Source organism: Oenanthe melanoleuca, chromosome 2, assembly GCF_029582105.1.
Source record: "Oenanthe melanoleuca isolate GR-GAL-2019-014 chromosome 2, OMel1.0, whole genome shotgun sequence".
NCBI classification, from domain to species: Eukaryota; Metazoa; Chordata; class Aves; order Passeriformes; family Muscicapidae; genus Oenanthe; species Oenanthe melanoleuca.
The window spans coordinates 109,787,638-109,811,446 of record NC_079335.1 but is presented as its reverse complement, the minus strand read 5'-3'; the positions used below and the strand labels follow the sequence as shown (position 1 = coordinate 109,811,446).

General features: G+C 38.1%; 1 protein-coding gene across 1 annotated transcript; it reads right to left on the bottom strand.

Annotated features, from left to right (window-relative positions):
* Nucleotides 1–327: 327 nt before the first annotated feature.
* AZI2 (5-azacytidine induced 2) lies at nucleotides 328–22,692 on the bottom strand. Its single transcript, XM_056483157.1, has 8 exons — nucleotides 22,496–22,692; nucleotides 14,013–14,242; nucleotides 11,398–11,523; nucleotides 10,977–11,076; nucleotides 9,170–9,318; nucleotides 6,676–6,737; nucleotides 3,784–3,899; nucleotides 328–1,031 (listed from the first exon to the last, which is right to left on the bottom strand). Exons 2-8 carry the CDS (start codon nucleotides 14,235–14,237, stop codon nucleotides 643–645), a joined length of 1,167 nt encoding a protein of 388 aa, XP_056339132.1. The 5' UTR covers nucleotides 14,238–14,242; nucleotides 22,496–22,692; the 3' UTR covers nucleotides 328–642.
* Between the last annotated feature and the right edge of the window lie 1,117 nt (nucleotides 22,693–23,809).

The window sequence follows — 23,809 nt, the reverse complement described above, 5'->3', positions numbered from 1 at the left end:
TCACAATCCAGCCCTAAATGGGGCAATCAAAACTGGATAGCCTAGGGATGGTTTTTCGCTTGCCACTTTCTCATATAAATCAAGGTTGAAAAACACTTTTTTAAAAAATTTCACTTTTCTTGGTTAAAAATTACAGAAAAATACATTTACAAACCAGAGGAATCAAAGCTAATTGAAAGAAGGAAGGAAGAGACAATCTAATTCTTCGTGTGATGTCTTGTTCTGAAAAAGAACACTGTCAAATATAAGCTCAGAGCTGGTAAAAGTTCTAACACTGGATACCAAGTATTTTCTTGATAACATACAAATAGCAAACAAATACAGAACTGGATTATTTTGTTTTATTCCACAAACTCACTTTTCAGTGCAACCTTTAGCAAATGTATGTCATTTGCAGTACAAGACTATCTAGGCCCCATGCTAGATTTCTTTGTATTTACATTATACCAGCACAGCTTTAACATCAAGGAACTCACTCCTGATTTACAGCAGAGGAAGACTAGGCTTTCTGATTTGGAACTAGAATTAAAAATAAAGAAAGAACATTTCAAGCAATTTGTTTTCTCTCCTTAGAATTTCAAGCCTATTAAGGTGCCTATTCAGAATCACTCCAAAAATGCCTCAGTTCATTCTACAAATTGTTTAACTCTTGTGCAGACAGTTTTGATTACACTGATCTAGGTAATCTGCTGGACAGTTTAACAAAGTTGGATTATTTTTCATTTCCCAAAACATATTCTCACTGGGCTTTGGAGGACTTGGGAATACCCAGGAATTATCTTCCAGAGAGCTCTTTCCATAAGAATGGTGTTCCTGAAACGTTTTGCCATCAGCTGGAATTGGTCTCTCATCTGTCCAAGCTTGTAGGATCACCCTTTCTGATGGGACATGGGCATCTCTCAGCAGAGGGGGAGACACAGTGTTGCCGAGGGCTTTATTGTTTTGTGAGAGGTTTTTATAGGCTACCCCAGATGTCAAATTCAGCTTTGAAATGTTCAAGTCAACACACTGCACTGGTGCAGTACAGGCAGCTGAAGGAAGAAGATGAAAAAGATTTTAAAATTATCTAATGCATTTTTCACGTACTCCAAATGCACTACAGTCTAGCAGAGATGTTAAACAGAGTTTCTTCAAGCCACAAGTTTTCGGACCATATTCAGTGAAAAGCTACCATATTCACTTAAAAGTTACAAACAACATACTACCCTCACCAGTCTCAAGATGAACCCAAAATCCTGAAATCACAGTGTCTAAAACATATCCAAGGATATCTCCCAACTCCCATTTCAACACAGATAAACTGATAGATCTTTCTGACTAGACTGAAATGAATGCTGTAACAGAGACCATTTTCACATCCTTGGAGAAATCAGCCAGATGCAGAAGACTGAATGCTGCTTCCTATGGTGCTGATTCTTTTAATAAGTTGTATTCTCGTGCAGCCTGGAACCTGAATTCTCACTGCCCATGAAGCAGTAAGAGGGAAACACAGGTTCTCTTGTCTGACTTCCAAAAGTAAACTGACAGACTGCAATGTCCAGCCATGTGAAATTCCAGAGGAGTTTTAAACTGTTAGGAAGGGGAGGGGGGTTTGAATCAGAACAGCATCTACCTGAAATGGAAGAGCTGTATCTTCAACACACATCTGAACATATGACCAAATATAAGCACGTAATTTTGTTTTGTAATAATAATGTACATAACTGTGTAATCAGAGTAGATTAATGCTTCCTGCAGTTTAACTCACATCTTACATAGAGTTTTCCAGACTAGCTGTTAATCTTGAGCATGAATTGCAATTTTTAATTTTAGCTCTTAAGTGAAAGAAAAAGAAGCTGGTGTCTTGGAATTCAACTTCTGTTTGTCACAATAAATTAAAATTTGTGAATGTCAGCCCAAACCACATTCCAATAGCATGGGCATCATGTCTGAAAGACATGCTAAGGCACTGGATTTGGTACCTTTGTGCTGGCAGGTGTAAAACCCAATTTGAGGCCTATAGATCTTCACAAGTTCAAGAAAAATTGAATCCACTGAAAATGGATTGAAAATGTACAAAAAAAAAAAAAAAAGAAAAAAGAAAAGCACACCCAAAAAAACAGACTAAAAAACTAACCAGAAGAAATCAACAAGAAAAAAATTAAACAAAAAACCCCACAAACACATTTGTTGAAAATGTCTCCATACACAGCATCTAAGTAGAATCCACATATTAAGTGACATTGTGTATGTCCCAGTAAGAGTAATGAACCTGTATTCTGCAGAATTAATGCACCTCTGACAATGGCAGCTGGTTTGTAGATGCTAAAAGTACTGGAGGTACAGGAAGTGGAAGGCTTCCGTCAATTGTACTCATATTTTGCATAAGCCAAGATTTGTCTATAAATATAATCAAAGATATATCTGTATTGCATTCCTAAGTGTGGCTGATGACCAAGGTCAGACCCGTCCACTCTCAGATACTTCTGAAAAATTACTGAAAAAAGTCTACAGATGAAAAGGCAACAGTCCACTGTTTCCTGATCAATCAAGAATGCCTTCTATGGCTGTGGATGAACAACTGCATAAGAACTGCAGAAAATGAGACTCCTCACCTAGGGGAAGAGAAAAATCAGTAGTTGTGTAGTGGCAAGACAGGCAACTCCAAATTATAAATAAGGATATAAAGACAGTATATGATCACATCAAACCTTGAGAGATCTAAGATTAGACTCATTCAGTTCCATTTTCTCTGTTGGAACTTACTTGACAAACCTGTTTCAGAACTGTAGGAACACAGACTCACCTGGTAATAATATGGCCAAGTGTACAAAATGGGTTGACAGTTTGTATCAGCCAAGTACCAGAGACAAAGTGATCATTAGTCACTGCTGACCACAAAGGCAGGGACTGCTTGGAGGTGAATCCTGTCATTACCTCACTGAGCTGTTTAGAAACAAAATGTCTTGATCTGGTAATGGATAGGGACATCAGAGACTGTCACTAATACACTTAACTGTGGACACTTAATCACTGTCCTCCACCAGTATTCTGAGCACAGTAGAGACCACAATTGAAGTGAGCAGAAGACAAAGGAAATTAACTCTTTACCACGGTTTGTTTGACTGATACTCTAGCATTGGGCTTGAAAGAAATATATGGATGGAACAGAACTGTCCAATGAAGTGCTCACAGAAATTTTAAATACTTTATGTGAAAAATATTTAATCCTTAAAATTACTTAAAGCAGTTTTGCTTCTCCAGTCCCCTGACATTCAGAAAATGCCACACTGTGTAGCCTTTTGTTAGAAAAGACAAGTTTTCTGAATACACTGTAAATAAATATGGAACCAGAAGGGAATTTCAGTCTTTTAAAGTCTGATTTTCAAATACTGCCAATTTAATACTTCATATATTCTGTACTGGGAAAATAAGACTGCATTTGCAAAAATATTTTTTTCCCCCTAATATGAAGGGGTTGTGGTAAAAGGTCAAATACAAGTAAACTTAACACCTCAGCCTTGTGCACATAAGCAACACTTGACTGAGAAAAAAGCCACAAGGGGAACAGAATACAGTACTGAAGAAAAAACACATCAGCAACACCTTTATGTGTGAAGTTGACCAGTATGAGACAGAAGCAAAAGCAGAAAATGGGTAAGCTGGAACCATAAAACAATCTAGCTTATCAACTTCAATTGATAAGATTCTGATAAGATATGATAGCTAGTTTATTTTTAAAAAGCTACAGCTTGAATCAATAGTTAGTGTTTGTAAGGTCTGTTACTGCAAACACTGACTTGCCTTTCTTGGCTCCTGGTGGGCTCCTTTTCAGTTTTCGTAGGACCTCAGCTTGCTTGACAGTCACTACATACAAATTAGACATTTCTCTCTTCAGGTCCCAATATGCTTGTTGGAAACTTTCAAAATAAAAATTTATTACAAGTTAAATACTGCTGCCTCTAAAGCAGCCTATCAACAAGCCTGTCAAGTATTAACTGCTAATAAATTGCCCTTGCCTGACATACACTACAAATTTTATTAGAGTACCATAACTGTATAACTGGACTGAATAGTACTGAGAATTACCTTAAACAGATGGACCTTTTTATATTTTATTTGATTCTTGACTATTACAATATACAATGCATTATATATTGACATACTAGCTAATAATAGTTTCAACTCCCCAACAGAAAGAAATATGAAGCATACTTTTCAATTCAGTATCTGAAAGTAACCATCTTCTAATAAAATTGGTCATCTCAAAGGAATACTTTATTTAAAGTGACACCAGGTTATAAAAAAGGCAGAGTGTTAACTCTGAATGCCTTTCAATAAATGACCACATATCCCAGCACATATGATGAGGCTAGTAATATTGATTGATTGTCATTTCAAATAATCACAAACCAGTATTTGGGTCTTGCACTATGCACATTGCTACACTGAATTCAGACTAAATATTCAAGACCCAAACTGAGCATACACACAGAGTCCAAACTAAAACATAAACCATACTCTTTCACATTTAAGGCCTCCAATTCATCTGTCTTATCAGACAGTGTAAAAAATAGCATTCCTATTCATTCTCTAAGACAGCATAATACAAGAAACATATTTAGCAACAACAGCCCTGTTTCAACACTGGTATTATTAACTGGTAAGAAAATTAAGAACAGGGAAAAACAAAAAAAGGTAAGAAGTCAGCATTACCATATGTTTCTTGGTAAAGTTTCTAGCAAAGGCTCCTCACTGAATATCACATTTATGTTGATTAATAATTAACTCAGTGTTCAAAGACATAAGGATGTAGTTACTTGAACTTGAACATTAAATCAATGATTTAATGCTTTTTTAATGCTTAACATTCTACCAAAACACATTTATTGAAGACAAATATAATGGATGAGAGTTTCCAGCATTTTTTCTTCTTCAGTACATTCACCTAAAAAGCTTTTATTTGAAAACAGCTCAATATCTCAAGCTATTGAGATGAGTAAGAATTAATAAGCTTTATAACTGTATATAATGCTATCCTTCAAAAACAGCAATATAGGATCACTCCTGCATAAAATATCAAGCACGAATGTGCTCAAAATCACTCTGAGAAGTAGCCATTATGGATGTAAAAACTAAGAGAGCTCCCTTAAAACAAAAAAATATAACTTCTATCCACAGAAATACTTTCCCAGAATACAAATCCATGATCCAGATCCATGAAGTTCTGTTAAAGGACACAGAAAGCTGATATTTTAATAAATAATGTATTAAGCATGAGCCATTCTGACAGATAAAAGGTTGTATTTTCAGAATTGATATTTCAAGAAGTTCAGCTAAACATGTGGCCTTTCTACTGCAGATTCCTTTTGGCTCTTTGAACTCTTAAGATATGACAATTTTAAAGATGATGTAGCAACCACACTTCCTTAATTCTTGTGTTTTGGTCTAAAAAATAAGATCAAAAACTTCATTTATGTCAAACCAGAATTGTCCAGTATTTAACACAGAAGGACAACTCAGTGTCTACCACCAACCAGAAGGGAAGTGCTTGGATGGACTTTTTAAAGTGCATTTAGCACTTTTACAAACATCTTGCAAAGGGCTGCAGGTACCAGAATTCCACTTAAATCACATGCAACAGGTTTTAATTGCTTTTGTAGATTTTGACCTAGAATCCCATTGCAAAGCCTAATTTTCAAGGAATTTGTAACTGAAAACCAAGGATTCCTTGTGCCTGGAGGTTTATCCTATACTGTCTTCTAATATGTGATACAAACCTTCACTATGACAGCCTGTTTAAATCTACAGCTAATTAGATTTGCACATTGAGAATTTAAAGTCAGATTTGCAGGCTGCTCACAAATATGAAATAACTACTTTCCAAAAAGTTAACTAAGTGCAAATGCCTCCATTTCCTATAAAAAGCAGGATTGCTTGCTGCAACAAATATTTCTCATAGGAGGTTTTTCAAGTTTTCTCCACAGATTTTTGGATGGGCTTACATATTTATTAAACATTCACTATTTATATTACAATAATCACTATACTGTCCATGTGCTATTTTAGATGGCTGCCACCTGAGCACCACTTGGTGGAATAAATCTGCTCTGGTCAATAATTATTTGATCAAATGGTCAGTTTGATCAGAACAGTGATCAAAGACATAACTGCTGTGTCTTGAGAGAACATCTTTTATCAGGTGTGTGAGGCTGACTGCAAAGCTCCAGGAGGAACCACAGGAGTAAGCACCCAGTGAAGGTGAAAGGACAGAGTGTGATTTGTGTGTAGTGTGTGCATTATTATCATCACTGCACCAGAGAACATAAGATGGGAAGTGTCTGTATGCTCTCCTCCAGCAGCTGATCTCCCTTCCCATCTCTTCAACACCCAAGGAAGCACCAAGGCTCATTGCACTAGAGCCTGGCATTGTGAAGGGCTGCTCTTCCCTCTGGTGGAAAATGGTGTAAGTGCACCAACAGGCTTAACTATATAAATGTTCATCATCATCATCCCCAATTACAAACATAACAAAGAAAAAAAATATACAATAATCTTGCTAAATAACTACCTAGACTTTCAATTATGTAATTTGAAATTATGTAACTTGAAATAACACACCTAAAGAGTGTGCAAGAATCATTTTCTTGTTCAACTAGTTGTCCCTCAGTAAACTGAAAATAAAATATTTCATACCTCTGGATGTCTTGCCTTTGAAGGTGGTCTCCATGTAATGGATTTTTGTCTTGAGTCTGGTCCTGCATAACAGAGTGAAGGGAAGATAGAGAATGAATAACATGATTTCAGATCTTCTCTCTCAAAAAACAGTAGTGAAACTCCAAGTTCCCTAATACTGAAATTCACAAGTAAAGTAGTCTTCATTTGTGTTAGCTGCAGTGAGTTTCAAAAGGGAAATAAAGACTTCTACTAAGAATTTCCATAAAAAATTACTAAACTACCTAATTACACAAAGGCATGGCTCAGCCATCTCCATACTTTTTTTTTCAAAAAACAGCTGAACTCTCAGAATTGAGATTGATTACTTTTTTTAAATGGGTATCAAAAGTCTTTCTCAATTTTTGCTTTTTAGACAGTCTTTTTTTTTTGTTCTTTTCCCATCACAGTATATAAAGATCTTTAAATTAAAGCAAACTGTTTCAGTATAAATTTATTTCCACAAGTTACTCTTTTGACAGAACATAACTGATCCCTTTAGTCTGAAAGACTACTTCAAAATTGCACATATAGGCAGTCTCACTGAATTTACCAGGACTGTTTAACAAATCTAACATTGGGCTCACTTTGTTAGCTGTGTTTCTATTAGACCCTCACTTATGATGAGCTCCCTCCCTTTCATATCCCTTCTTTCCATGTTCCCTTCCTATCATTCCCTCTAGCCAAAGCTGTTATGGATTTGATACCTTTACAGTGGCTTTAAGACAGCCTGAACACATTTCAAACAATTTGTAAGTACAATGTACACACTACATAACTACAATGTAAAACTAGAGTAAGAATATCTAAACGTACAGAAGAATATCTAAAAGTTTCAGAAAAACAGAAAGTACACTTGCCTAAGGCAGAAAACATTTGAAAACATGTTTTCCTATTTTCACTTTCATTATTACTTACTTTCATTATATGTTAAACTAACTAATGTAATGAAACTAAGTAATAATGAAAATGCCAGATGAGTTGAAATAATACTGATTTGTCATTAACCATTGATCACACTTGACTGTATTTCACCTGACAGATTTTCTCCTCCTGAACATCTCCCAAAGATTCAAATTCATAGCTTAAAAAAAGTTGCACTGTATTTCCCCACATTTGAAAATGTGCACTTTTTTATTTCCAATATTAAGCAGTTACCAGAATAAAAAAAAAAAAAAGACAAATAAAAAAACAAGCACAAAAACAACCCCATAACAAAACCCCCCAAAACAAAACAAAAAGCTGTTCCCTATATTTGTTCTGTGCAACAAAAGCTGCTGGCATAAGCATCATTTGAACAGTGTCACATGTACTATTCCTTACAACTGCTATTCTAGTGTCTCTCTGACATCATTCACTCTCACAACACAATCTGCAGTTTTTTATGCAGCTGTTACTCTGTTGAAGACACCAGAACTGCATAGGAATTACAGCAAGCCTTCAGATTTTACGAGTTATTGAAAGCACCTGAAAGAGCTCCAGACACAAGTGAAACAATCAACAGTAAGGGAAGTTAACAAAACACCTCACGTGCTTTATCCCCACCTAGCGGAAAAAATGCAGACTCACTCAAGTGCTGTGTGATTCAAGATTACATAATCATCATTATTAATAACCATAAGCAATCTAAAACAGTCTGCCTCCTCAAACAATCATTTAAATGTTTTACATTCACTGTATAACTTCAATGTGACTGCAGAGTCCTAGAGACTGGCACTGTACCTGTCATCAAGGGTAAAATGGAAAGCAGAAAGAATGCACTAGACAGTAACTTACTGCTTTTTGCTACTGTTATTTTATTTTAGAGATCCTAACAACATCTAGGTTACAAAATGTGTCCCTCAAAACAGGTACTTGCCCAGAAATGGCAGGGATGGGTGCCAAAAGAGGCACTTTCCTGACAGTCTTCATGCCAACTACTCCAAAGAAAAGCACCAGACCTCCTTAGACAAAGTTCATGACATCTTTTAACATTAGCATCCCGTTTTCATTAAAAAAAAAAAAAAATAGAGACCAGCTTTTGCCCAAACTTTCTTAGTAGCCCAGCTTACACAGAACTTCAGTGGCTACTTTTAAAAAAATCATATAGCTTTATTTCCTGTTGTTACATGGGCAATGGCTGCGAAATCTCACCTGTATAGAACCACAGAATATCTCCAGTTAGAGGTGACCCCTAAGGATTTAGTTCAACTCCCTGCTCATTGCAGGACTACCTAAAACTAAACTTTATAATTAAGAGCATTATCCAGACACTTCTTAAATTTGAATAGGCTTGATACCAAGAACACTTCCCTGAGGAGCCTGTCCCTATTTCCAAGAAAAATGACAGTCTATGAAAATATGTAAGGTCAATTTTACCAAGATATTAATCTCTCCCTCAACTGTATACTTCATATTTTTGTTAACCCTTGATTTTTATTTACCATGAGATTTAAAATTAACTATTAATACAAAAATTCCTTAAAAATTAAGGTACCTTCTGTTTGGAATTTTGCAACTCCTTCCTGAGACTGTTGCACTCTTCCTTGAGTTTTTCTAGATCCTGTTCCAGACTATGCACTTTCAGGTCACTGTTCAGCTTCTCTAATTCCCAGTTAGCCTGAGTACAATTCAGACTTTTTATCACTGTAAAGAAACAAGCAAGACAATCAGATTCCAATCTCAGTCCAAGGAATGTAACACAACAGATGCTCCTCAACCAGCCCATGCCCTACAAAAACATCATATTCTGAGGAAACTGGAGTCTATGGCAACAGGGAAATATAACACTGGTAATGTTGTAGGCAGAGGTGGTCTATTTTCTGGGCTTAAAGCATGGAGCCCTACTTTCTAGGAATGCACTGGAGATTTGACACAAAGGAAGTACCAGCATAAAAAGGCACTGGAAATAGAAAAACTAATTTATGGCAAACACACATCATATATGCCAACTTGCATACTTCTTACATGAAATCTTTGAAAACTTTTCACCCTCAGATTTGTACTGTTATGTCACATACCATTAAGTTTTCTCCAAATTTAATATCAAGAAGTTCCAAACAAAACAACAAAAGATACAATCAAAACAAAAGGGGAAAGTATAAAAGTTACACAAATCTTGTTAGACTGAAGCAATTCACATGGTAAGAAGCAGCCTAAGCTGATGCTATCATCAGATCAGTAGCAGGGCATTAGTGAGACAGCAAGAACAGGAGGAACATGACACGAAGAAAACCCACAAGTCTTCAACTGCATGGTACATTTATTTCCACATTTAATAGTTTAAACAACCTTTAGTTACACTGTTTGGTTTTTTTTAACAATGTACTCAGAGTCCACTTAAAAGTAAAACTGAGTTACAAGTAAGGAATGAAATTATCATATTTTCAGAGCTCTCCTTACAAATTCTGCAAACTCAGCAACTCTTACCTCCTGAAACTATGATGTCTTCAATAGTGATACTATCACTACCAGCAGTTTGCTTTTCCAGGTTTAAACACTTGTGCAATTGAAATAGTGCATTACATGCTTAAGGGCCTCTTGGAGAGTAATCCAGTTCAAGCACAGCCATACTCTAAAGTGGTAGTACTCACCTTTCAAATGACTGCATTTGCACAGACTCTGAAGTCAGTCCACATCTCTAGCTTTATACAGATGGCATTTTCTTGTAACTAAATTAATCAAGGGGATTTTTTTTTTTCTTCCATGGTGTTTTGTTTTATGCATTTATCACATACAGAGTACTCTTTACAACTGCAGTAAGAGAAGCTGGATTTGGGTTTTTGGAATTGCCAGGATATACTGGTACCATGCTCTGTACAACCAACATCTTTCTATCTTCTCATTTCCCAGCCGTCTAAGTAACAGCTGGCGACTGCAGCTATTGCTATATAACACCTTCTTGTATTTGTTGTATTCCAACAGCAAGACAAAGCAATATATGGACCCTCTGCAGGTGCCAGAGGAAGTGGGATTGACTGAATGATCTTTATACTTGAACAGGCCTCTGCCCTGTTCTGAGGAAAAGGTGGTGGGGTCCAGGGCTGTACGTGACACAGTCTATAACCTGTCAGGTGGTGTCCATTTCCCAAATTTGTAAGTCATCCATGGCAGAAGAACATAACAGCCTCAGAATATATATGTCACCATTCACAAGAATGAAGACGAATTCAAAGTACCTCACTGCTGTTCATGCTTCTCTTACCTTGCCCCTACACAGGGTTAAACCTTTTCATGCCCAGAGATCACAATATAACCACTATGGCTCCCCAACCTACCTTAAGATGAAGTAAGCAAATGCATACCTTGCTGAGTTTCCACTTCAGTTCTTAGTTGTAACAGCTCTACTTCTTTAGATTGCAACTGTTCGTTCAAGTTTTTCAAGGATTCCGCACTTTCTTTCACCTATTTTCAGAGGGGGGGAAAAACCCCAACCCAAAATAATTTGTGAAGCAATTTTCTATCATGTCTGACAATTCAGTATTTTAGAACAAATACAACAACAAAAAATATTGCTTGGATTTTTTTAGCATTATTCTAGCCCAATAATAAAACTAAGGCACATTAAATCGTTATTCCTACAGAAACTATTGTCATCTACTTTAAAAGACTGATAAAACCAACACCACAGCTCTTAAGTACATGAAGTTCATTCTACAGTAAACATGCACTAACTATGCAGCAGTGATAAAGCATGCACTGAAGTAATTACTTAGAAAGGCACACCATTTTTTCCAGCTTGCTTTTCAAATGATCGCGCTCGATGCAGGCCTCTCGATAGGCTTGGTACGCCTTATTGACTTGTTCCCGCCCAACTGAGCTGCTCTCCTCTTCCAGCCGGGAGCCCAGCACCTGAACGTTTAACACACAGGACAAGTCAGGAGTTTTGTATGCTACGCTGAGAACTGCAAAACTTTTAAAAGACAATATTAATCTAACAGCTTTTCCTTTTTTTTCGGTTTAGATAATAAATTAATCAAACTGATACAGGCCAAAGTTTTTTACAGAAGTGCAATAAAGGCTGTCTACAGATTCTGAAATTGCTAACAATAGTTAATGCTCACTAATTTATAGAATCATAGAGTAGTTTGAGTTGGAAGAGAACATTTAAAAGCTCATCTAGTCCAATCCCCCTGCCATGGACAAGGACATTTTCCAGCAGACACCTACAAGTTCCCTCCTATGAGTACTTAAAAACCATTCGTAAGTCATGATTATTCACACTAACATTCCCTTGATCATATTTTTCCCAGGCTCTGAAAAAACCTAAATTGCTTTTTGGAAAAGGAGTTTTAAGCATATAAATACACAACACACAGAAAGTTCAAAGGAAATCAAAAGTAATTTCTTAAATGCCCCATAAGGTAAAGATTTTTTTTCAGTGTATTTATGTAAGAAAAGCCAAAGCAGAATTATTTTACAAATAACTATGAACTTTCAGATGATCACCATATCACTGCTACTATGGCAAAAGACAAGCAAGGCAGAATAAGCAATATCAACTGGATTGCTAGAAAAAAGGGAACAGAATTAAAGTATCTTCAATATATTTAATAAGACAGAAAGAAAAGAAGTCTTACATCAAATTACAACCATTCATACAAAAAGTTCTTGCTTTAATTAAGCACTGCATTTTCCTTTTTATTCCTTCTGTCCTGCACTTACTTTAAACACAGTGTTCCTCTTACAGATATTCACAACAGATTTGCACGTATTATCTTAAAAATTAAGAGTCACACACAAAAAGATTACTAAAACAAAGCAATGACACCCATGTATCTACCTTAAATATCTCCTCTTTTAAGTGTTTGCCGGAAACAAAGTATGCGAAAACAAGCCAAAAAGATAGGAAGCTCCTGGCCTTTGCCTCTTTTTTTTTTTTTTTTCTGGATGTGTATGACTCCTTTAAAGTTTTGTCCTTTTTTTCTCCCCCTGATAAAGCCACTCAAATAGAACACAAGCCTTAAAACGCTTTCTGGAAGTTTCCAGGCATGTTGAAATTGAAAACTCCAAACGGTTAACTTCCCATATATTTTTTAAGCATACAGGTATATTAGCTGTTGACAAAGACTGAAAGTCACTAACATTCTTGGCCTTCTCAATACCCTTCCCTCACAAAAACATTTTTATGGCGTTCACATATGTCTTGGGGTGACTAAAAAGTTTTCTCTACAGAAACAAAGTGTCATTTTCAAGAGAATTAAGCTGACCAAGGCCAAACCGAAAGATGCGAGGCAAAAGAAAGGTCAAATCCTCTTTATTGTGATTTTGAGTAACCACATAAAAGATGTTACACTCAGCATGGTTCAGAGGATATTAGGTTTGAAGCTCTATTCCTCTTCCTAACATCCCCCCAGACCTTATATAAAGGAAGTCCTGGCATAGTTCTGCTTTTTGAGAAAAAGTCAATCCTGTCTTCACCAAGAATTCCTGAGTGTTTCAATGCTGTGCCAAGTGCAACTCAAGTTCTTCATTCCAATGCCACAAAATAATACACAATTGGAAAGCTTGTAAGAGCCAGCAGTACACAGTTAGGAGTAATTCCTAAAAAATGTCTCAGCTCTAACACTAGGATCTATCTTTACATCTTATATAAGAAGGCAATCTGTCAAAGTCAAGGACTTCTGCAGTACAAAGAAACTCAGTACTGAAAAATGGATATATGTTTAACAACAGCACTCATTACGTGGAGAGAAAATCCTGCACTCTGGTCAATTTTTAGCTTTAAAGAACTTTACTACTTTATGGCCATGAGAAAGTGCCCATAAAATAAATTCCAAGATTTATTTACATTTTAGAATTACTGCATCAAAAGCCAGCCAGCCAACATCTATGTTAAGCATTGCAACTTTGTATTTCACGCTTGAGGCTGTGATTAGCTAGACCTAGCTGGATATTCTTAGCAACCAATTTTTCCTTATCATTTTGGTATGTTGAGCCCAAGAAAGTCTTTTGATAGACAATTCCTGGATTCTCTCAATTTACAAGCTTTGCACCTCACTGTTCAACAATACTGTGTCACATGTGCCCGAGCTAATAAACACCATAAACAGGCACCCAAACTACAGTGATAAATTCTACACAACTACACATCTGAATTAAAACCACTGTCTTTGCATTGCATCGTATACGTGCCCAGTGAGAATCAAAAATGCCAGTATGACACAACTACACTACCCGAGGAACAAACTGCATTTCATTTAAATAAATAAAACCATTTATAAAAACTTTTAAACATGGAAATTCTTTCAAATGTGTATTTCAACTCCTTAACCTTCTTCTCCAGCCAGGAGCAAAATAGAAGCTGCTACCAGAATCTGGTACATCAACTATTTTCTTACCTTCTCTTCTAAAATTCTCACTTTTTTTTTTAAGAAGGAGTTCTCCTTCTCTGTCTCCTTCAGTCGTTTCTTGATATCTTCATATGCAGTGACAAGTGCAAAGTGTGAGGCAACAGACTCATCTCCAGTATAGGATGGAACAGGAATATCACTGTCTCTCTTGTGAGCATTGTCTGCTTTTTCATGGTTCAAAATACAGATGTCATCCTCTACCAACTCCTCCATGACAGCTGTTAAAAAGACAGATATAAGTGCTAAGTTTTCACAAAGATGAATTCATCAAGAGTCTGAAAACCTTTCAAAATAATACTGCAGGGTGTTTCTGTCTAAGTATGACAAGATTGAATAATCAGGAAGTATCTTAATACTGCAGAAAAATGTTGAAATCCATTTTACATTGAAAATCCACTGTTTAGAAAAAACTCATTTCACTGTTACTTGATAAAAATATTTTAAGTACCTATCAGGTCCATGAATCCTCAAAATCCCTTTTATTAAGTCTTAACAACAATGTAGAATTTGGCTGGAATCAACTATCTGAACTCCAAAGGAATATTATATCAGAGCTTTTGCAAGCCAGCACTGAGCAGTAAAAGAGAGCACAGCTTCAAGAAATCAACTAACTCCTGTGGTTCCTGAGCAGAAGTGCCAAAGTTTCTTTATTTTTGAATGCAAATCCTTGTATTTTCCCAAACTTTAAAATGTAATCTTAAAGTACACTTGTATTTGTCCTTAAAGAGACTGCATGGGTAGCTATTCTTTCCTTGGTCACAGTAGAAAACCTCCTTCTGAACAGCAATTACAACAATTTTTGACTTAAAATGCAATGAGAATCACAACACACACAGTAACACAACCTGCCTCAATATGTGTGAAAAAAAACTGACAATAATCTGAACATTAGTAAAGTGTCACTCTAAAATACCAGGCAGACCCACCTGAATGATAAATGCAGTGTAGATGTTACACCAAGTTTTTGTTACAACCCACATCATTTAGGCACAGCAAAACATTCAATAAGAAAATACCACCTTAAAGAAACTCTATATATTTTCTTCAGCAAGAGGTCTCAAGGGAAAACACCCCAAAGCATTTTCCTTAAGAGTTACAAGTTATCTGGGACAAGTTTTGGGATTTTATTTAAAAACAAGCCAACCTCCAAACAAAAAGAGACACATCTCATTCAGTTATGAACATCAGGATTACTTGTATTCCTTTGTAATATTAAGAAACGCTACAAAGTGCCTGGTAATACCACTCTCCCTTTAAACAAACTAGTGATTTGACTTCTATGAAGAAAAGACTTTTATTTTTTCCTCTTCAACAAATCCTTAGGTTCCTGATGATTAGCTAATGAATTAACAGAAATGCTGGAATGAAAGAACTGAGCATAATGAAGACAGTTTTTTGTACTGCAGGAAAAACTTACTTCAACAGAAAACTGACTTCATCAGCAGAACTTTGCAGAAAAGGCAGGCAATAGTGCAAAGAAAACCCCATGGCCACAATCGCTGCTTCTACTGTGTATTTGCCATTTGAATTCAAACTAGACTTGCATTTGTTTATAGATTACAAGAAGTAAAGGCCTGGAGCTTGTCTATATGGTCAAATTTCTCTCACCATGCTGGAATGTTTTCAGAGTGAAGAGCTGTAGTACAGCTACTGCTGAACAATGGTGCTGTTATCACATTTGTCTCAATTTGCTCCAGGCCAGTTAGACAACATGATAAAAAACTGTGACAGCTCATTTCTACTAAATAAGACAGCAGTGGAGCTTTTCAACAGTGAAAAAAAGACAAAAACACTACAAACCAAAGCTGAACTCCTTTTAATTGTTATGTTCAGGAGGTAAATAGATGTCTTTACATTGTTTGATGCATTCTGACAAAAAAAAATAGCCTAAGCTTTCCTTGCTTGATCTGCCTTGAATATTCAGTGATTTCTGTGATACTGAAGTAGAAAAAAACACTGCAAAAAGGTTTGCTTCCTTTTCATTGTAAGAATAGTATCACTCTATGCACAAGGTGACCTTGACCAAAAGCACCACATCATTCAAACTGTATTAACTGACTGAAGGAATTGCTCATTTTGTCTTCCAAGATGAGCATAACATACCAGCTTATCCTACCCCATTTCACCAAAGGCCCTGCAAGTGTTGTCACCCATCTCATCAAATTCCCAAGAGCTTCCCCTCTCAAGGCAGCACCTATCCTTTTCTCTAAACACTTGACTCACATGTTGTTAAAGAAGTGTCACAGCTTATCATTATCTCTCGAAGAAAGCAGCAGATTTGTGACCTTGTACATAAAATAGATCTTTGTCCCTGTGATTTCCTAGAGCTCCTAAACTTGAGCATCATACATTCCCTTTCTTGCACATATCAGTTCTACCAGGAGATGGCAATATGGGAAAACAGGACCATATTTATTCTGCATTTTGTTAACTAAAAGTGCCTTTATGAGCTTCCAAGAGAGAAACACCTTCCAAATAAGACTCAACACACACAAATACTATTTTATAAATTCAAGTACACACCTAACCTGCATCTACTAGGAAGACCAATCACTCTAACATTTTTTTACTTGAAAGATCTCATTTAGTTTATAGGATTATTCGACTTGAGTTTTCTGATGCCGCTCTCTAAGCCAGAACTGGAGATTATTTAGTATATAATTCCACATAATTCAAAGAGACTTTGTATGTATGCTTTTCTAAATTTCTACACTCAAGATAAGAGTTCAAAAAAATCCAACACAGACATTTTTGACTAACAGTATTGCATGCTAAGTGATGACAAGCTGCCATTAAACAGTTCAAGATCAGCAGTACTATGAAAGGCCATGGTGAAATGCACAGCTTACCCAGTTTTTTTTGCTATCAGGATAGACAGAAACCCTAACTATAGAAAAATGGGCTACGTCTTTAAGAAATCCCCAACTACAGCTGTAGTCCTCAATTTCCCTCAAGGACAGGAATCAAAATTTAGCTTCTCCAGCACTATATTACCCCATTTTAAAAATATTAACTGACAGCAACAATCCAAGTAGTGTTTTGATTATTCCACAGGTTACAACTCCTCAAATCTGGAAAAAAGATGCCAGAAGGGCTTTCAGGATGGTTCACCAAGTGCAGCCACAGACTTCTGCCCTGTTTTAATCTGTTTGACTTCTCCTAATTCAAAGTCACGTTTGTGTGCAGTGCTGAAAATGGCCCAGAGCTTACACTCTGAAAAACCTGAGTGAACTTTGACCTCTCTAGAGCTGCAATTCATGAGAGAATCTGTCCTACAGTAACCAGTTCAAGTGAAAGATTTCTCACTAAAATATACTGACAAGGCTTCCTTAAGGCAAACTTCACAATCTCGTTTACCATACATCCCATTCCAAGAAAGGCCTCTCTAATACTTTTTATTCCCTTTACTTCAGCACAGTAGCTAAATATTTTGCCTGTGATAAATATATTGCATTTACACTTTAGAATGATCTGCACACAAAACAACCTACTTAAAAGGACTTTAATCTTTATGTCCATAAATACCAGTACTTTTGTTTGTATTAAATAACTAATGTTTAAAAGCCAAAAAATAAAAAATACAACCTGAATACACTATTGACAGGAAAATTTCTAGCAGGACTAATTATGTTCCCTGTTTATAAGCAAATTAGTTTGAAGAAGTGGCACTACTTAAGCTTTCTTTCACAGAATGTGAATAAAAGAAGAATTAACAGGAACCACTTCAGTTGCTCAACATAGGTTAAAGAACAGCTTTGATTCAATACAATAAATATATTGAGCAAAAGAATGTTTTCCCATATCTTACTAATGCTTGGCAGAAACATAGCTTTTGTCTTTAAAGAGCTTTATGAACACTAGTCATTAACACCATGGGAGGCAGTTAAATACAAAACACATTCTACATACAAGGAACATGGGATGCAGAGGCTCTAATAGCAAACAGACCACAACAGCACAAACAGAGCTCTCTAGTTTGAAATGCTAATCTTATTCTCGGATCAGAAGGAGAGACAGTAAAAGCGGGATTACATTAATTTTTTCCCAGTATGAAGCAGATTCTAATTTTGGCCTAATCGTTGATTTGAAAGAGAATAAAAGTTTCCAAAATATTTCCAAATATCAAATGCAAATAATTTCAAGATGGTTATTTTCCTGCTTGCCTTCCAGACTTGAAGGGTTTGACTTCGTAATGGTAGTATGAACAGTTTCCAGCTGTTGATAACAACAGCATAATTTTTGTACTGATTTATTTTGCCTTACAGAGAAGAGTATACATATATGCATGTAAACATAAAAAAACCCTTCAAATTCAAGAAATGCCTTTGAACCAAAGGAATCTTGAGTAAGAATGTTACAACCCTCACCTTAATTTCAGAAAAGCTGTACTGATTATTTTTTTTTCTCTTTTTTTTTAAAAGACACTTGAGTACAGCAAGGAATAATACAGAATTCCTGCAGCCAGCACCAAAAACTCCACACAGTACTTGGAGCATACAACACAAGATTTTAAAACAAGCAAGACTTCCAGTCTGTTTAAGCATGCATCACTTTGCATCTCTCTGTTTCAGAAATCCTAGGCTCTCTTTGATTCCAGTTGTGAACAGACTGTTCTACAGAAAGAGGCATCACTTTTTACACACACTTGCGCTGCTCTTATAAAGTAAACAAAATTCTCTCTCTCACACACACACAAAGCTGCTGCTTTGGCCACTGTTCCCACTGTTCATTCTTCCGTGTGGCCAAAGTCCACAGGCCCAATGCCCTCCCAGAGAGTCCCTGAGCACAGGGGCACAGCCCAGCTGTCTCAGTGTGCTCAGTGCTCCTTCAGAAACACGTCAGCAGGTCAGCTACATCAGACCTCTAGAGCACTTTCGTTTTATTGCCTCCAGGAAATGGAAACTCACTGTCTCTAAGCTCACACACCGGATCATTCTAGCTCTTCTATCCTGAACATCTGGGTAAGCTAAAAAAGCCAAGCAAAATCTCCTTAGTTACAACAGGCAATTTTTTTCAATCTCAAGGTTTTTAGAACAAATAATCTACTCTCAAAAGAACCAGAAAAGCAATAAAAAGCCCATTTTATGACAATAACACTTGATAAATTTTAGTTTCTCTGAACAGTATCAGACTCCAGTACCTCCATAGCTAATTTGCAAACCTTATGCATTCTCAGTGTAACATATTCAACCTGCCTTTCTGTGGATGCTGTCACAATAACCACTTTCCCTGACAACTACCTGAAAAGGGAGAAAATAAAAACCCAGAAGTAGGAGTCAATAAAATATTATCATTTCAGCATCATATAATCTTGTTTATTAAACTATTACATTTAATGTTGAAACTAATTAGAAGCAGTACTGTCAAAGAAACTTAAGTGGGAGCAAGATGGCTTTTGGCTGTTAAACATTTCTAGCACCAAATATGAGTATCTTAACAGGTTACTGAAAACCTTCCTTTGCTGTTCATTCATTCCCCTTCAAAAGGTTTATAAGAAATAGCTATTTCCAAAAGTTTCCAAAAAGAGGATTTGTGTTGGATTTTTTTTTTCATATCTTCTTTTGTAAACCAAACAGTAGGTCCTACCTCCCAATCACAAGTTTCCTTCTATTCAATTAAACTGCCAGATTAATTACCACTCAGTAAGTTCACAAGTTCAGTGACAAGCCTTATGTAATTGCATTAACTTTTAATTCAACTGGAAATGTGCCTCACCTGTTACAGCCACTGAAAGGAAAGTGAGTTTCAGGGATGGCCCTCGGTCATCCTGCAATTCACCAATGTAACATCTGTAGCTTTCCAAGACACAACTGGGCAGGATTCCAACAAATCTGATTCTGGCTCCCTTTTACAGGGGGACGAGATGATCTTCCAGTTCCTTTTCAACTTGGGCTATCTTCTAAAATTCTATATTCAGATTTATGTGACAATATTTCAGACAAATCTGGTAATTTGAACCCAAGTTCCCCTTAGCAGCTTCTAGGTGGATAACTTGGAATATTCAAGCCATTTATGCTTCACTTATTCTCTCAAACTTAATTTCTTCTCCCCAAAGGTCCTGTAGTTGCATCTACAATTTCATACACTAAGAACTCCACATAAAAACACTGTATAATAATGTAAATTAATTAATGCAATTATGAATAAGTATTTAGCAAAAACATAAACTGATTCCAAAGTGAACCATGGATAATGCACACAGGTATGAAGTCTCCTTCAGCAGAATTCCCCACTGACCCCTACCAAGCTGGTTCCTATCCTGAACCCCTTTGTTAAGCCTATCACTGCCATCTTAGCAAACTGGATCTCATTATCAATATGGACTATCAGACTTCCTCTGTCTAGAAAATCCCTCTGAAAGAATGAAAACACATATCAAACGCTAAACCCACACTTCATTTTATCATTTTATTTATATATATTTATGTTTCCTTCTACATGCTCTCTTTTTTTCTTCAAACTCTGTTCTAAAGAAACCAGATATGGATAGCATGTTCAGGGACAGGGGAGTTTCCCCTTTCCTAAGTAGGCAACCCACATTTAACATTTTATAGTGTATAATTTCCATTTCAATGCATCTATTGAAATAATATAAACAAATGTTACTGCATTTGCAATTCCATGCAAACGCTACAGTTTTCCAATGCTGTGAGATGAAATTATTCTATTTCTCTGCCCTGAGTACAATAAGTAGTTATATATATATATGTATATATATTTGACCAATAATTTTCACACTTTCCCCACCTTTTGAGTGTCACATAGAAAATAGAGATATACTGAAAACTAAAGCAGAATACTCAGTGAAATTTAGGCAATCTTAAAACCATCTCTAATTTATTACCCATTTTTGCCACACAAAGATGTCACTTTACCCTCTTTGCTCTTTTGAAAAACTTTTTACTATTTAATTTTCATTGTAAAACATAACCTAGCTAGTGCTTGGGCAATGGCCACCTCACACTTTTCTAAACTGCAAATGCAGCAAACAAGATTATGAAAAATTATCAATTTTAGCCAAAAAATACAGTTTTTGGGAGGGAGAAGGTGGCTAAATGCTTCTTTAGTCCAATCTAGAGTTCAGTCAACCACTGTTTTCTGCCTTCTGACTTCACTGAGAGTTTAGGTGAAAAAATTCTGCTTAAAATTTGAGGCAATAGCAATGTACCTAAGTTATAAGGCAATTATCTGATAAACACTTCTCAAAAAAGTCCTGTTATAACAGCAATTATTCAAATGCAAAAGACAAAAAGTCATAATCTTAAATTTCTTTTAGTTTCTACAGCAATTCTAGTAGAATTACTAAAATTCTAAAATAGATATGGGACCAGATAACTTGAATCATTAGCAGCAGTAGCACGTGATCGTACATCACCACCCAGGAAATGACATGTTCCCCATAGCCCATAACAACATTTCCAGAAAACTGTCTCGGAAGAGAAACTGACCTTTGGAGTCCAGAGTAGACTTAACCTCCTGGCAATAATTCTCTCCTAACTCCACTTTTTCCAGAGTCAGCTTCCAGCACACTGATTTCATTGCATACATACAGTGAAAGGCAGTGGGGATACGAAATGATTCCTTAAGAAACAAAAAGCTCCTAAAAGCATTCACTGGAACAGCTGACACTCACTTCTAAGTTCCTAGGGGACCAATTTATTTAAGGAGATAAAGGTATTTTCCCTACCAGGTTAAACAACTGATTTAAAGAAGCAAGTTCTTAAAAGCTGAAAGCACTACTAGCTCACAGAACTACCTCAATGCTCATCTGTACTCCCTTCTTCCAAACTAACAGGGCCTGCAGCACCTGCGCTACTGTCAGTTCCAATATTCCATCACGTTTCTGTTTTCACACCCGTAACCATACTTTGCTGATTTCCTTTGCCAGACTCCCCCTGCAGCTCCAAGACCCCGCTCAGTTTTCCAGCTTGACCAGAGGCAGTTTTGTAAGCAGCCTGACTGCGGCCCCAGGCCCAGCCCCAGCCGGGCAGCGGTACCTGTAAGCCTTGCTCACCGTCCCACCACGGGATGACCCCTAATTCCGCCAAGTGTGACTGGGCAGGGACACGGCACAAGACCGACAGCCGGCTCCTCCTGAAACTCAGGAAGTTCCACTTCAACACGAGGAAGAACTTTATAAGAGGGAGAAGAGCACAGGAACAGCTGACCAGGGAAGGCGTGGAGTGTCCCTCTCTGGAGTCATTCAAAATCCACCTACACGCGTTCCTGTGTCACCCGCAACCTGCTCGGGGTGACCCTGCTTTGGCAGGGGGATTGCACTGCTTGATCCCCCTTCCAACCCTAACGATTCTGGGCTTCGACGAGGACGCCTTATTTTAAGGAGAGAACCGAAAGACCAGCCTCTTTTTCCAGGGGGAGTCGCTCCTCTTCCACGGAGGCACGAAGCTCCCCAGCATCCCGGCAGTGCCCCGGCCGGAGCCGCCCCGCGTTCCCCCCGCGCCGGGACCAACCTGTCCGGGCCCCGCTGCGCCGGGCGGGTCAGCGGCGGGCGCTCAGCTCGGCGGCGAGGCAGCGCCGCCCCTCGCGGTCTCCGCTCGGGCCCCCTCGGGCGCCCATCGCCCCCAGCCCGCCGGCCCGGCCGCGCCTTCGGCTTCGGCCTCCGCCACCGCGGGGAGTTCCCGGGGCTGGGCGCCGCCCCCGCCGCCTTCCAGGAAGTCAACAAACGCAGCTGCCGGGCCCCGCCAACCGGCGCTCGCCGCTCCCGGAAGGAGAGAGGCGGCCCCGGCCTGACCGGGGAGGGAGGAGGGCGGGCGGACTACAAATCCCGGCGTGCAATTCCCCGCCACCGCCCAGCGCGGCCGAGGGCTGGCTCCGCCCGGCCCCGAGCGGCGTGGAAACTGCTGCGGGTCGGCGTTCCCACCTGGAATGAGCTGGAATTGTTAGAGATCATCCAAGCCAAGGCAGGGTCACCATGAACAGGTGCTACATTAACGCGTCTAGGTGGGTTCCTAAAGAGAGGGAGATTCCACCACCTCCCTCGTCAGCCTGTTCCAGTGCTCTGCCCCTCAGAGTAAAGAAGTTCGTCCCCGTGTTGAGGTGAAACTTCTTGTGTTTTAGTTGGTTCTCTGGGCACCACCGGAAAGGCTCTGGCACCAGCCTTTTGGCATCCTCATTTGAGATATTTATGTACACTAATGAGATCTCCTCTGAGTTGTCTCTTCGCTAGTCTAAACAGACCCAGCTCCCACAGTCTCTCCTTAAAAGAGAGACCGCTGATCATCTTTGTGGCCTCCACTGTCCCTCTCCAGTAGCTCCTTGTCTTTCTTGTGCTAAGGAACCCAGAACCGGGCGCAGCACTCTGCTCGTCTGGCAAGGTACAGATGTGCTCCCTACCAGTGCCCACTCTTCCAGCGCCACTGGGCATCGCCACAAGCAGGCAGCCGCTCTAAACCCACTTTTCTCCCTTTTCTGAGGCTCCCTGCCATCATTCAAAATAAGGCTGTAGCAAAGCAGCAAAGATAAGTGACTTAGTGGGAGCTGCCCCCAGCTTGCTCCAAGTACTCCTCAGCAAAGGAGCCCATCCAATTCACATTCTTCAAGCTCTTTCCAGTTTCTTGAGAAGTTCCACCTGCACACAGCTGAAGAGCTAGTGAGACATGGTGTAGCATTTTACATTCATTCTCTTTTTAAATTTGTTTTTTCTCCCAACGAGCCAGAGGCAGAGATGAAAGGCAGTGGATGCTCTGTTGCTACAGTGGGGTGAAAGATCAACCCATGTAACCTCATCTGCCAAAACCACTGCTTTTGTTCCTCCACCAAGGTCA

Coding starts and splice junctions, on each gene's coding strand:
- AZI2 (XM_056483157.1), bottom strand. CDS start 14,237: ATGGAGGAGTTGGTAGAGGATGACATCTGTATTTTGAACCATGAAAAA. Junction 9,319..10,976: donor TGAAGTGGAAACTCAGCAAG/GTATGCATTTGC, acceptor GTTTCTTTACAG/TGATAAAAAGTCTGAATTGT. Junction 3,900..6,675: donor CAAAGGCAAGACATCCAGAG/GTATGAAATATT, acceptor TTATTTTGAAAG/TTTCCAACAAGCATATTGGG.